Source organism: Nannobrachium achirus, assembly GCF_963921795.1.
Source record: "Nannobrachium achirus genome assembly, chromosome: 22".
Taxonomy (NCBI): Eukaryota; Metazoa; Chordata; class Actinopteri; order Myctophiformes; family Myctophidae; genus Nannobrachium; species Nannobrachium achirus.
The window spans coordinates 12,071,182-12,083,874 of record NC_137829.1 but is presented as its reverse complement, the minus strand read 5'-3'; the positions used below and the strand labels follow the sequence as shown (position 1 = coordinate 12,083,874).

The window sequence follows — 12,693 nt, the reverse complement described above, 5'->3', positions numbered from 1 at the left end:
AATAGGATGGCAGGTTGAAAGTGGTTAAATACTGCAGCTCAGAGCTTGGACAGGGCATTCCTCTGGGCATGGGTAATAAGCTGGGCATCATGTGCCAGGGCTGCCAAGGGGATGTGCCAAGGGACAGTGAGCAAAGGGTGCGAGTCTCTGTCAGTGTGGGCAGTGCCACTGCCTTACGCAACCTCTCATCACAGTATACAATGGCTGCTCCGTGCATGCATTTATGAAGCCTCATTTATACGCGTCACATTCATGCCGAAAATAGCCTGCTTGTTCAAGGTGTGTGAAACCATCGTGCAACGTGAGAATACATTCAATTCAGCTCTGAAAGTGTAAAAGTCTACATTTCAACACTTTAAGGCTTAGATTAACACATTGTACTGTAGATGTAGCACTGACTTTAAAATGTTTGTGCTTCAAAAGACCCTGTTCAGGATTAGTCCCTCTCCCTGGCTTTCTCTCACACATGCACACATGGATTCCTCAGTAAAAAAAATCCCGTTTTGTGTAGAGTCAAGTATGTATTATATAAAGTGCTGACTTATGTAATGTGGAGAGTATGATTGCCCAGAGGGGCAGATACTTAACTTAACACGCGCGCGCGCATTCACACACACACACACACACACACACACACACACACACACACACACACACACACACACACACACACACACACACACACACACACACACAGATATCGGTTACATATGGATGTGGTGCACACACACTGCCCGAGGCCCTCCGTTCAATACCACAATTTGCAGAAGTCGTCGTCACAAGATGGATTGTTTAGCCAGTCATTCAGGTGCAAGCCGCCTTGCGAGCCAATTAGGCGATGGCAGGGAGTGAGGGAGGAGCCAATGAGCTTCCCTGCCTGCCGAACCAGCTGGGAGGGAGCCGAGGAAGTGGCTTTGTAGTGAGGCAGGAAGTGAGTCATCGCTGATGCTCGCCTAAATATAGCAGCATCGGCGGCGCTAGCAGGAGCCGGAGGAGGCTCTTTTCTGTCCATGTCCAAAATGTTATCAATGAGACACGTGGTGGCAAGGGGGCATAAGGTGGCACAGAGTAAAATATGAGGAAATAAGAGATGAAACGTGGGAATGCAATTTGAGCGTGTGTGTGTGTGTGTGTGTGTGTGTGTGTGTGTGTGTGTGTGTGTGTGTGTGTGTGTGTGTGTGTGTGTGTGTGTGTGTGTGTGTGTGTGTGTGTGTGTGTGTGTGTGTGTGTGTGTGTGTGTGTGTGTGTGTGTGTGTGTGTGTGTGTGTGTGTGTGTGTGTGTGTGTGTGTGTGTGTGTGTGTGTGTGTGTGTGTGTGTGTGTGTGTGTGCGTGCCAGGGGTCTTCAACGTTTTCAGGAAAGGACCCCTTAGTTGAGAGAGAGATGAAGCGGGGACCCCCACCACCTTTTCATAGATTCCATATAGTTTCATTGTTTGACAGCACGATCATCAGTGTATTTTGGATTCATGTCACTTTGTGTTTTCAGATATTTAACCACTTGAACTGTCAATACTTAATAAACTTGACCTTTCACTCTGTACTTAGTCTGCTCTTTTTCCCCTCTACACCAAACCTTGTTGCCAAAAATAGCCGATCTACAAGCTCACTACGCCTCACAGAATAGTTCTCAGAATATGGACGCTAGGGTTCAAGTGGTTAACATAAAAAGGAGAAAAAAGGTTCTATCTCACAAAGATTTGGTGGACCCCCTGTAGTAACTCTGAGGACCCCCTAGGGGTCCCGGACCCCCTGTTGAAGACCCTTGCTCTATACAATTCTTTGATACGCAATTATGGCTAGTACTAGTCAGTATTATGCCTTATTTGTGCGTGGTTGCGCACCAGTGTCATTATAGATCGGCTATTTCCAGAAGTCAGGAGTCAGGGCATAGTTTAGCCTTCAACAGTGTACCTGTCCGGGGGGTGTATACATTTGAATATAGAGTTACCAAGGCCTGCACTTAGCTACCGTCCACATGCTGCTGCTTAGACTGCATGTCTGGTTTAGATGGCCAGCACACGAGAGGTTAGAGGAGGTGAGTGGACAGGAGAGTAGAGGGAGGGATAAGGACATGGACCCTCATTCACCAAACTAGAGTGGACGGCACAAAAGAGATGTGCCGAGTAGGAGGAAATGGTTGAGTGGGGAGAGAGGAGATGGTGATTTTGCAGTCTTGCTATTACCTTAAGGCAGCATTTCGGAAATGATGGGCCAGGCAGGAACATAAATGGTCGGTTTAAAAGTGTGGTTCAGGTCCCAAAATGGCGCTCAGGCCTACGTATAGGCCTACGTATATCTGCGGCAAGTGTAATTGACAAGTGTACGTTTAGCTCTTTTACAGCATAAAGCATGTTGTAATGCTGCAGCTAGTTCAACTATTTGATTCCCTTCTGGGAAGACTCTGTACTTGGTCCTGTAAGCCAGTGGTTCCCAAACTGGGGGGGGGGGGAGGGGTCTATGAGTGTACACGGGATCTGGCTGCAAATTTCTAAAGTTAAAATTGAATGACCTTTACGACCTTTTTGACCAAGTGAATGCTGTCGGTCCCCTCCTGAATACAATTGCTTCTGAACCCACTGCTGCCCTCCAGATAACATGCCTACTCCCATTCCAAGTCTTTGCCCCAATAGACCAGGAACAATGGTTTCACAACCACCACTTGATGACATGCCTCGTCCATTCACCATCGCCAGGAAGAGGAAATACTAGAATAACATAGGGCTGGGTGGGGGGAAGGGGCGGACACTGCATCCTGTGAGGGTCACTAGCACGGTCCGGATCAAAAGCGCGCGCGGCCTGGCCCTTGCGTCGCCGCCCCTTGTCCATCCAGGAAATGGAGAGGAGATGATATCAGTGTCTGCAGCCCGCAGACGGGCAGTGATGAGTGCATTTCCTCCCCTCTTCAGGGGGAGGGAGGGGGTAAACTCCCTGTGTACAATGGATCTCAGTTATGATGGTTAAGACGAGATACAGTGACTTCAGTTCCACAAATTGCCTGTTGGCTCACGGTCACAAGGGACCGGGAGAGAGAGAGAGGACAGTTGATGGTCAGATTCCTAGGTATAAACCACTGGTTCCCAGACAGTGGGTCGTGGGACCCATTTGTGGGTTCCCAGATGCATTTTTATGGGTCCCTTTGTTTTTGTTTTCCTACATTCTTTTTTTTTTTTTATTATTCAAAATATTTTTTTCATGTTTTTAATAACAAAAGGTAATTATTTTTTCACAAATGTCATGAAGAAATGAAAGAAAAATCGAAGAAATTCCATAAATTAGAGCATGTGTTTAAGAATTAGTGAAATGGCTGATCTACTAGCTCACAGCGTGGCACGAAGCGACACGAGCTGGTGGACACAAGCTTGTAGATCTGCAGTTTTCACTAGTTTCGGTACCGCGCATCTCTCTTTTGGATCATGATCTAAATAGTTTGGGAACCACTGGAAACAAATGGACTGAATTTGTGTTAATAGAAATGGAATTTTCAATTTTACACACTATGAACTGTATTTTTTCAATTCCTTGATTGTCCCTGTTTGCCTTAATATCCATTTTTTTCTCATCTTCCTCCTTGAATGCATCCTGTATGTGCTGTATATGTTGTATAAGTGTGCACATGTTTATGTTTACAGCAAGTTCTAACCTCCCCACGTTCATCTCTCCAACAGAAAGATGAGGTATATCTGAACCTGGTTCTGGACTACGTTCCTGAAACGGTCTACAGGGTGGCCAGACACTACAGCCGAGCCAAACAGACCCTGCCTATGGTCTATGTCAAGGTAAGCGTCATTCATCAGTAATCTGTTGTTAAATAGTGCATATATACAGTATACGTAATGATTCCTTCTCTGGTGGTGGCGTACTACCTCTGCTACGTAATGAAAGTTAAATAAATTAATCATAAATTAGCTATCTGTCTGTGTTAAAGGTCTGCCGGATTGTTTTGTCTTGCAACCTGTGCTACTGCCAAAAATGGGACCAAAATGGTGCCAATCAAAATGGAAATTACCCCTAATTACCATTGCTACCAAAAGATTGCAGGGTAAATCCAGCTTTGCACATGTGAACGTAACATTTATGTGTGTGTGTGTGTGTGTGTGTGTGTGTGTGTGTGTGTGTGTGTGTGTGTGTGTGTCTGTGTGTGTGTGTGTGTGTGTGTGTGTGTGTGTGTGTGTGTGTGTGTGTGTGTGTGTGTGTGTGTGTGTGTGTGTGTGTGTGTGTGTGTGTGTGTGTGTGCGTGTGCGTGCGTGTGTGTAGTTGTACATGTACCAGCTGTTCAGGAGTCTGGCCTACATCCATTCATTTGGGATCTGCCATCGGGACATCAAACCCCAGAACCTGCTGCTGGATCCAGAGACCGCTGTGCTCAAGCTCTGTGATTTTGGCAGGTGAGCAACAACCAACCGCAGCACCCAGGAAAATCCTCTGTGTTCCTTTTAACACAGAGTGTACCGAATGGAACCGAATGTACACGTAGATGGCTTTGGTTAAATTATCGCTGTGGATTTTACAGTGCACCCAGAGTCCCAGACAGGCCCGTCTTAGGTTTCAGGGCAATTCCCTGGTAAGGTTGGCCGTCTGAGGGAGATTTCACACAGAGGACTCCACACAGTGTGCATTACTGGACTTAAAATTAGCTCCCGTATGCAAAGGAGACACTTCATGCATTGACAAGGCTGCGTATTATTTGCTGTCAAATCTTCCATTAAAGAGGTAGTTCACCCCTAAAATGACTTTTTTTTCTATTGATTAGTCACGCCATGGAGACTTGAGTTCAATAATATCTTTTTGTATTTGTCGCATTCCTAAGACAATAATTTGTTTCCGGAATCAATGGGGGTACATTTACTACAATACTTTTTTTGTCTTAGTAATGCGACAAACACAAAAAACTCAAGTCTCCATGGCATTTTGGGGGTGAACTACTCCTTTAAGTCATCAGACGGAACACTTTGCTGGAGCTCTAACCCCACCCATACCCTGGGTGGGGTTGGAAGGGCCTTTCTGTGTGAAGTTAGCATGTTTTCCCTGTGTCTCCTAGGGTAGGTACCCTCACAAAATAACGCAGTAGTCCTGATCTCTATAATGCCTCCCCCTGGCCAGACGGGGCTCCTGATGGAGGGGGAAGGAACTGGTTGGAATAACGTGTTCCTTCCACGCGTTACGTTCCACCGCCTAATAATGATCCAGTTCAGAGTGTTGAATGAATTAGTTCAGAACCCAAAAGGTTGGTTCGGAACTGGAACCAAAAAATGTCCGCCTGTTCCGTGGAAGCACCAAGGTTCCAGTTCTAGAACCAAAGTTCTCTTAGTGGAAACGGGGCCTGTGTGTATATAGTGCGCCCCTCTTCCTGCTCAAAACGCAGAAGAGGTTCTGGTAATTGTAATGACGTCGCCGCTGATAATAACGATGCGTGTTGTCACCTTTTTTGTCTGCAGTGCAAAGCAGCTGGTCCGCGGGGAGCCCAACGTTTCCTATATCTGCTCTCGCTATTATCGGGCTCCCGAGCTCATCTTCGGTGCCACTGACTACACGTCCAGCATAGGTAGGTGGAGTGCCCCGTGACTCCTTCACCCTCGCAGGCTATATGCACAGCAGCCATTTTGGAGAGAAGTTGGGTCTCTTCTCACTTCCTTCACAGGTGTTACCAATAAAACCAATGAAGGCTCTGTTCCATTCTGTTCTATCTAGTGTGCATGTCGGCTCACTGGAAACACTGTGCTACACCAGTGGGTCTCAAAGTGTGAACCAGGGGCCCTCATGGTTCCTTTGGGGTTCCAAATGATGCCTTAAAAACCCATTCAGGCTGGGAACACATTTTAGTGTAGTACATGTACTGTATGTAGCAAGTAACACATTTGTTTTTGTAATTCTTTGAATAATATTTGATGCTTTTCAGAAACCTTAGGTCAGGCCTAAATGGGTTAAAACATGTGTAACTCTGAGAGTGTACAAATGGACTTACGGGTCCATTTGGTTCCATTTGTACACCGTCAGAGTTAAGGGATCTTTGAAATGAAAGGTTTGAGAACCACTCTGCTACATGAAATGGAACAGAGCCTTCATTAGTATCATTGCTAACACCTTTGAAGGAAGTGAGAAGGTTAACTTCTCTCTAATATGGTTGCTGTGCAAATAGCCCTGTGTCTTTTGCTTTTATGTGACTCTTGTCTGTTGACCCGCCCCCTTTCCCCCCCTTCCGTAGATGTGTGGTCAGCAGGCTGCGTGCTGGCAGAGCTGTTGCTAGGACAACCCATCTTCCCCGGCGACAGTGGAGTGGATCAGCTGGTTGAAATCATCAAGGTACAAACGTAGGCCCTGCAAGGCCATGCGGTCTGTAGACGTGGTAGTATGTCGTCTCCTCTGTCAAAAGTATCTGGTAATTAAAAGAAACACAGCAGTTTCATTGTGCAGTCTCCATTCCCTTTCTGCCGCAAATCCCATCCATCCATCCATCCATCCATCCATCCAGGATCTTAAATCTCGGCTGCCTCTCACTCTCCTGTTAACTGTACCTGTGCCAATCCTGCCTCTAACCCTAACTCTATAGTAGTGTTGGGATGATAAGCGATATTATCGTTTGTCGTGATAAAAAACACTCACGATAATCGTATAGTGGAGATTTAATTTATCGTGATATTGTCCATCAATTCACCTTTTATTTACCGAGCTGCATATCCGGTACCACACTCTATAATTGTTGAAAGGTACTTATTATACACGTACTTGATACAGTCTTTTTTTTTTCTCTCTCCTGTTCTCTCTGCCAAAAAAATGCAGATCTACAAGCTCACAGCACGTTGCGACAGTTGGGAGCTTGTAGATCTGCTATTTTTTTGGCAAATGTCCCTCCCCAGGATAATGGTTATGGTTGATTTATTATCGCAATATTGTAAATCGCGATTTCTTTTGTCACAATAATCGTGATATGAAATCTTTATATCCCTAACCCGTGGGTCTGCCTCTGTGCCCCAGGTGCTCGGTACGCCTACCCGAGAGCAGATCCGAGAGATGAACCCAAACTACACCGAGTTCAAATTCCCCCAGATCAAGGCACACCCTTGGACTAAGGTGAGTCAACAGGTACAGGAACCCTTTTACTACTCTTTAAGACCCACAACCCTTTCCCCCATTATATGTGTGTGTGCCTGTGTTGCCTGTCCACGGCTATCTACAGTATCCTCATCAGCTCCTCTCGGCGGTGCTGTCGTTGCCCCTCTATCTAGCTCTGAGGTGCATTTCAACGCCCTCCGGGTTCGAAACTGGGAAGCTGAGAGCTCCGTAGAGCAGAGCAGTGGTATTCAAAATGATTCTGATGATTCTTCCAGAGACCCTGATATGAACAGATGTTTCGGTTTCAATCAAGTTGTCTAAATGTCATAATTGTACATGGGACATATAGGCAATATTGAAACAATCACTTGCGATTTTTATGTATTCTAATCAGGCCTGGTGGCATGAGGGGGACAGTTGGGGTCGACCCCCCCCCCCCCCCGGCCCCATCAGTGAAACCGGCAAATACTCTAAAACAAAGGCGGAACACTTAATTTGCATAGTGGTCGCAACCTTAAGCTCACGGTCGGCCCCATTAGCCATTGAGTCCTGCCGCCGGCTCTGATTCTAGTCATGAAGTGAATTTGATTATAGTTTTCAAACTATTTATTTGGCTGCGGACTCCCTGGACCCCGTTTTGAAAACCACCGATGTAGAGTGTATTTTTCTCTCCGTACTGTTGTCAAAACATGTCTATTTACTCTGCTTTGGTTGTTTGTCTTGGCCAGCCCTCAATACTCATGAAGTTGTTTTGGTGTTGCTCTAAAATGTACTGTTGAATAGGAGGTCCATATGCTTTTATAAATAATACTGTCGCTACTGGGCAAAGTGCTTGTATGTCCATTATTGAATCTTTTAAATGAATGCCCTATTTTATACTTCGTTGTATTACAGTGTTGTGGTGAATTGGCTGATCTACAAGCCTTTCTTCAAGCTCACAACGTGTTTCAATGAGACCACTGTCTGTGGGTTTTATAAATATTTAACCAATGAAAAGTATTAACTAGACTTTGTTACTAGATAGTAACCAAACACATTGGATCCATTGTCATTTCACTTAAAAGTTAAGGTTTTGGACATTCAAGCTTCTGCCTGACAGCGATGATAATTATGCCACTTTTTCAGTTCAGGAGTTTGTATCCAAAGTGACTCTGCAATGAGTGAGTAGGTAGAGACTTATATGTGTGTCCTGCCCAAGGGAACACTGACAGAATAGGATGTTTCAGGGAGTCAAACCCGTAACCCAATGATCCCAGGATGGACGACCTAACCATAAGACCACTATATGAGCCCAGGCCTTGTCGATGTTGAAGTGAACTTAACTTGGCTTCAGTGATTCCACCCTCTTCAGTCACTCCCAACTTTTATAGCACTGCTCTGCTGTCAGTCTGATATGGTCAAATCCGCTTAGCCACCACAGTCTGTACTTTTCCATCTTACACTCTACTTTCACGTATTAGGTTTTATGCAACATCAAATAGGCGTTATAAAGTGGTTCCCCCTGCCGTAGGCTTTAAATGGAACATTCCCTCTTCCTGACCCTCACTAGTCCCACCCACTGCTGTAGCATTGGATAGCGTAATCATCCAATCGGCAGGCTGCAAGTCCTCGTGGCAGCCTCTCAGGTTCCCCACTGTGGCCATTCTGTGTAACTGCACTTTGTCGGTGTCTGCCAGCTTGCCATTTGCTATTTTTGCTTGCTTATGACTATTTTGACCTTATTGTAATTTTTTACAATTGTGCACTGTTGAGATGGTGCCAAGTACAACAGGTCACTGCCTGCAGTATGTCTGCAGCTGTATTGTAAGTGCATGTGACAATAAGAAAACCGTGAACCTCAAGGCCGTAACTCACAAGTATCACCGGCCATATCATTACGTTTGTAGTTGCTTCAAGAAGATAATTTTCCTTCAAGGATTAATTAACTTCATATCCATTGGAAAGAAAAAATAATCCTCACTGCTTAATTATTATAATATTATTACAACATGACATGTCTAGCTCAGTGGTTTTCAACCTGTTTTCCGGGGACCACCAGTGGTCCTTGAAGGTATTCCAGGTGGTCCTCAGCTAAATGATGGAGAGTTGGTAACCAAATTAAACAGACCCTTATAGATTATACACTATTGAGTGTAAAATGAAACCAAATGGACCGTTCGCTCTCAAGAGTTAAATTATCAATGACCAATCAATGACACTGTGATTTGACCACTCTGTTCACTCCTGCCATGGTGTCTGGTTGGTGTGTGTACTGCAGGTGTTCCGGCCGCGCACCCCACCGGAAGCCATAGCGCTGTGTTCCCGCCTGCTGGAGTACACGCCCACGGCCCGCCTCACCCCGCTGGAGGCGTGCGCGCACTCTTTCTTCGACGAGCTGCGCGACCCCAACGTCAAACTGCCCAACGGGCGAGAGAAGCCCTCCCTCTTCAACTTCACCACCCAGGGTAATGACAGCCGCAATCCACTTTTTTGCCTCATTTATCATGTCACATTTCTTGTTGATTTCTTGTGTTGCATCATTGTGGTTCCACCTACCCACTTCCATATTTTAGCAGTGGGTAGATAAATCGCGTTCATTTTATAAAACAACTTTTTTTTAACACAAATCGTGCCAGCTGTTAATGAATTAATCCTGTAACTCTTTTTTCCGAGGGCGATTGCGTGCGTGGCCTTATGGAGAAGTGCTTTTCATTTCCGGGTTATCTCTGCATGCATTCGTCTCCTAGCAACCGAGGATCTTACAGTAGAGAACGGCGATATAATCGCATAACCGCATATTAAAAAGACCAAAAAATGTTGAATTGTATTGAGGTAACACATTCGATGCCCACGATGAATGCAAGGGTTAATTTGCTGGTGCCCATGGCAACCCGCCATTTTGCCTACCTTCAAGGTCCTGGCGGAAAAAGTAATCCGAGTAAATGTTATCCAAGCATGTACTGTTTAATTTCGCGAAAATCTTTTCTTTCAGTCTGGACCAGTTTTTAACCAGTTTGTGGGGCGGCATAGCTCAGGGGTAGAGAAACCGTTATTAGAGCACGAAGTGTTCCCGAAGGGTTCCCAGTTCGAATCCGGGCTCCCCCTGAGTTAATGTCGAAGGGTCCTTGGGCAAGACTCTGAACCCCACATTGCTCCCGGTGAGCAGGTTGGTGCCTTGCATGGTTTCCTCCGCCACCGGTGTATGAATGTGTGCGTGAATGGGTCACGTAATGCACAATCTCTGTAAAGCGCTTTGGATAAAAGCGCTATATAAATGCACCATTTACCATTTACCATTTTTAACAATCCTGCGCCACAGCGTTTGTGTGACGGCCGGTAGAAAAGGCCGCGCTTTGAACGTGAAAGTGATTTAAAACCTGGATTAGGAGAAAAATGCATGTTTGTGCAGCAGCTTCGCATACATGTCTATTAGCGAGACAGCACTTCCCGGTCATGTGATCCCGCGCTGTATTTTGGGAAATAGAGTTTGTTTCGTCACCGCGGTAGTACAGTTGCTACAGTACAGTATAGTTTATACTTTATGACAAATAGCGGATCTACAAGCACACAATGTCGCTTTTAGATCGCCTATTTTCACTACTTTTGTGCAACACTCTTGTACAATGATGTAGGGCTTTAATTTCGGAAAAAAACATACACAATTGAAACTTGCAGATACAAGGTTTTTGCCCGACAGTGACGATTTGTACACTTCCTGAGTTATGGGGATCCGGGAAAAACGTTGAGAAGGTGAGAAGCACTGCTATAACTCCCCCCTCCGCCCCCTCTTCTCTCAGAGCTGTCCAGTAATCCCTCCCTGGCCTCCATCCTCATCCCTGCCCACGCCCGTAACCAGGCTGCAGCCTCCACCCCAACCAACGCCTCTGCCACCACAGGTCAGTGCCACCCTACCTGGCCCCCTGTACCAGGGCTGGGCAGTATGGGCTTCAACTCAATCTCACCATTATTTCACTTTGTGAAAATAGCAGATTTGTGAGCTTGTTGATCGGCTATTTTCACCATTTCTGTACACCACCATTGTACAACAAAGTATAATACAGGTTGCTATCGGGACGCTTGACGAAATAGCACCGCTCCCTTCACACTAGGTGCCCATAGCTCCACTGAGGCACTGCTAAACTACGCTCCTCCTAAAGTCCTTTCCTTGTTAGAAAATATATATAATAATAATCAAAATTGCTTGTGATATTGTTCTGTCCAAAAGGTTTATACAGGCCTGTTCACAATGTCTTCAAATGTATGTTAAAATCTGAAAAGCAATAAAAAGTAGGCTATTAATCACACAAAAAAGAAAAGCCTTTGCAGAACACCTGTATGAATTAGCAGTGTCACAATTCTTGAAATCCATAATTCGATTTGGCTTCCAATTTTAAGGTCACGATTCGACCAAATTTTCAATTTAAACTTTTTAAAATCACAATGTAGATTGTAGAACACAGCTTGTTGGTTGGTTGTGCAGGTTAGAAAGCCCAATCTGTTGTTGTAAAGCAGGTGCTATTGAAGCTCTCCTTAGCAAGAGACTGAATGGCACCAAAATGAGCAACTGACGTCAGGGTTTCCTGCAGCACTTTACAGGCCAGGCGCCCCGCCCGGGCCAGAAAAACCCCCCGCCCCCCCAAGGGTCTTAAAAAAAAGAAAAAAATCGCACGTGCAAAGCGCGTGCGCCATGAGACCCCCCCCCCCCCCCTGGTCAAGACTTTTTCCTGCAGGAAACCCTGGACGTTCATTTTAAAATCACAGATGCGATTATTATTTTTTTTGCCCATTTCAATCGATCATTTTACATTTTTACTTCAATTTCTGTGACGGCCCCGGTATGAATGAGTAACCGATGAATCCTCTTTTCCAGACGGTAGCAGCACAGAGCGAGGCCCCAGCACCACCACCCCCTCTGCCTCTGCCTCCAACTCCACCTCCTGAACCCACCCCGCGGACCCCCACCCACCCCGGCCTCAGCCCCATCCCCATGGCCCCCTCCATCACCCCAACCCAGGATGAACTCCACCTCCTCTCTCCTCTTCTGTAGTCCAACAGCAGCGGAGGGATGCCCACCCTAGCCAGGGGGGGCCGGGGTGGGTTGAGTGGATCAACAACTGGCAATCAGCCCCCCCCCCCCAACTCAACGACCACCAAAACGTTTTCCCTATCTGCCTCTTTATCGCCGACTGCCCCCCCCCCATCCACCCTCAAGCCAGCTGTTTTGTTTTTTCGTTTTGTTTTTCCCTTTCTTTTTTTGATTCATCCGCCGAAGACGTTTCCCTCTGCGTTCGTCGGGGTGCAGAGAGGGAGGCTGTTGTTGACTGTTGTACTCGTTCTAAAAGTACACTGTACAATGTATACACGATACTAGCCTGCTAACGTTCGTACGAGAACAATCTGTAGAGAAGGTCATGAAGTCCTAATGCTGGCCACCCTGCCCATTAATCCCCCCCCCCCCCCCACCACCACTCCCCATATTTAATACATACCTACAGTACCTGGCCTTCTCTCTGACAACACCCCCGCCCCCATGTCTCCCCCTGGCTGGACCCCCCCTGGTTTCCTCCTGTAGTGCATGGCCTGAGTATGGTTAGGATCTCCTACGCAGTCACATTAATGTTCGTGTTCTGTTGACGCCAAGGAAGGTAGAAATGGAACCCTAC

General features: G+C 46.1%; 1 protein-coding gene across 4 annotated transcripts in view; it reads left to right on the top strand.

Moving 5' to 3' along the window:
- Positions 1 to 12,690, top strand: part of gsk3ba (glycogen synthase kinase 3 beta-a) — a 34,235-nt gene extending 21,545 nt beyond the window's left edge. The window contains exons 4-11 of one of the 4 annotated variants that reach the window (XM_080753041.1): positions 3,667 to 3,777; positions 4,256 to 4,386; positions 5,437 to 5,543; positions 6,204 to 6,301; positions 6,974 to 7,069; positions 9,309 to 9,495; positions 10,828 to 10,926; positions 11,901 to 12,690. In XM_080753041.1, the coding sequence (XP_080609167.1) occupies positions 3,667 to 3,777; positions 4,256 to 4,386; positions 5,437 to 5,543; positions 6,204 to 6,301; positions 6,974 to 7,069; positions 9,309 to 9,495; positions 10,828 to 10,926; positions 11,901 to 11,971 (900 nt within the window). In that variant the 3' untranslated portion in view covers positions 11,972 to 12,690. Of the gene's footprint in view, positions 1 to 3,666; positions 3,778 to 4,255; positions 4,387 to 5,436; positions 5,544 to 6,203; positions 6,302 to 6,973; positions 7,082 to 9,308; positions 9,496 to 10,827; positions 11,170 to 11,900 lie in introns of those variants that run through there. The other 3 variants (XM_080753040.1, XM_080753039.1, XM_080753038.1) reach the window with 3 other exon arrangements.
- The last annotated feature ends 3 nt before the right edge of the window (positions 12,691 to 12,693 follow it).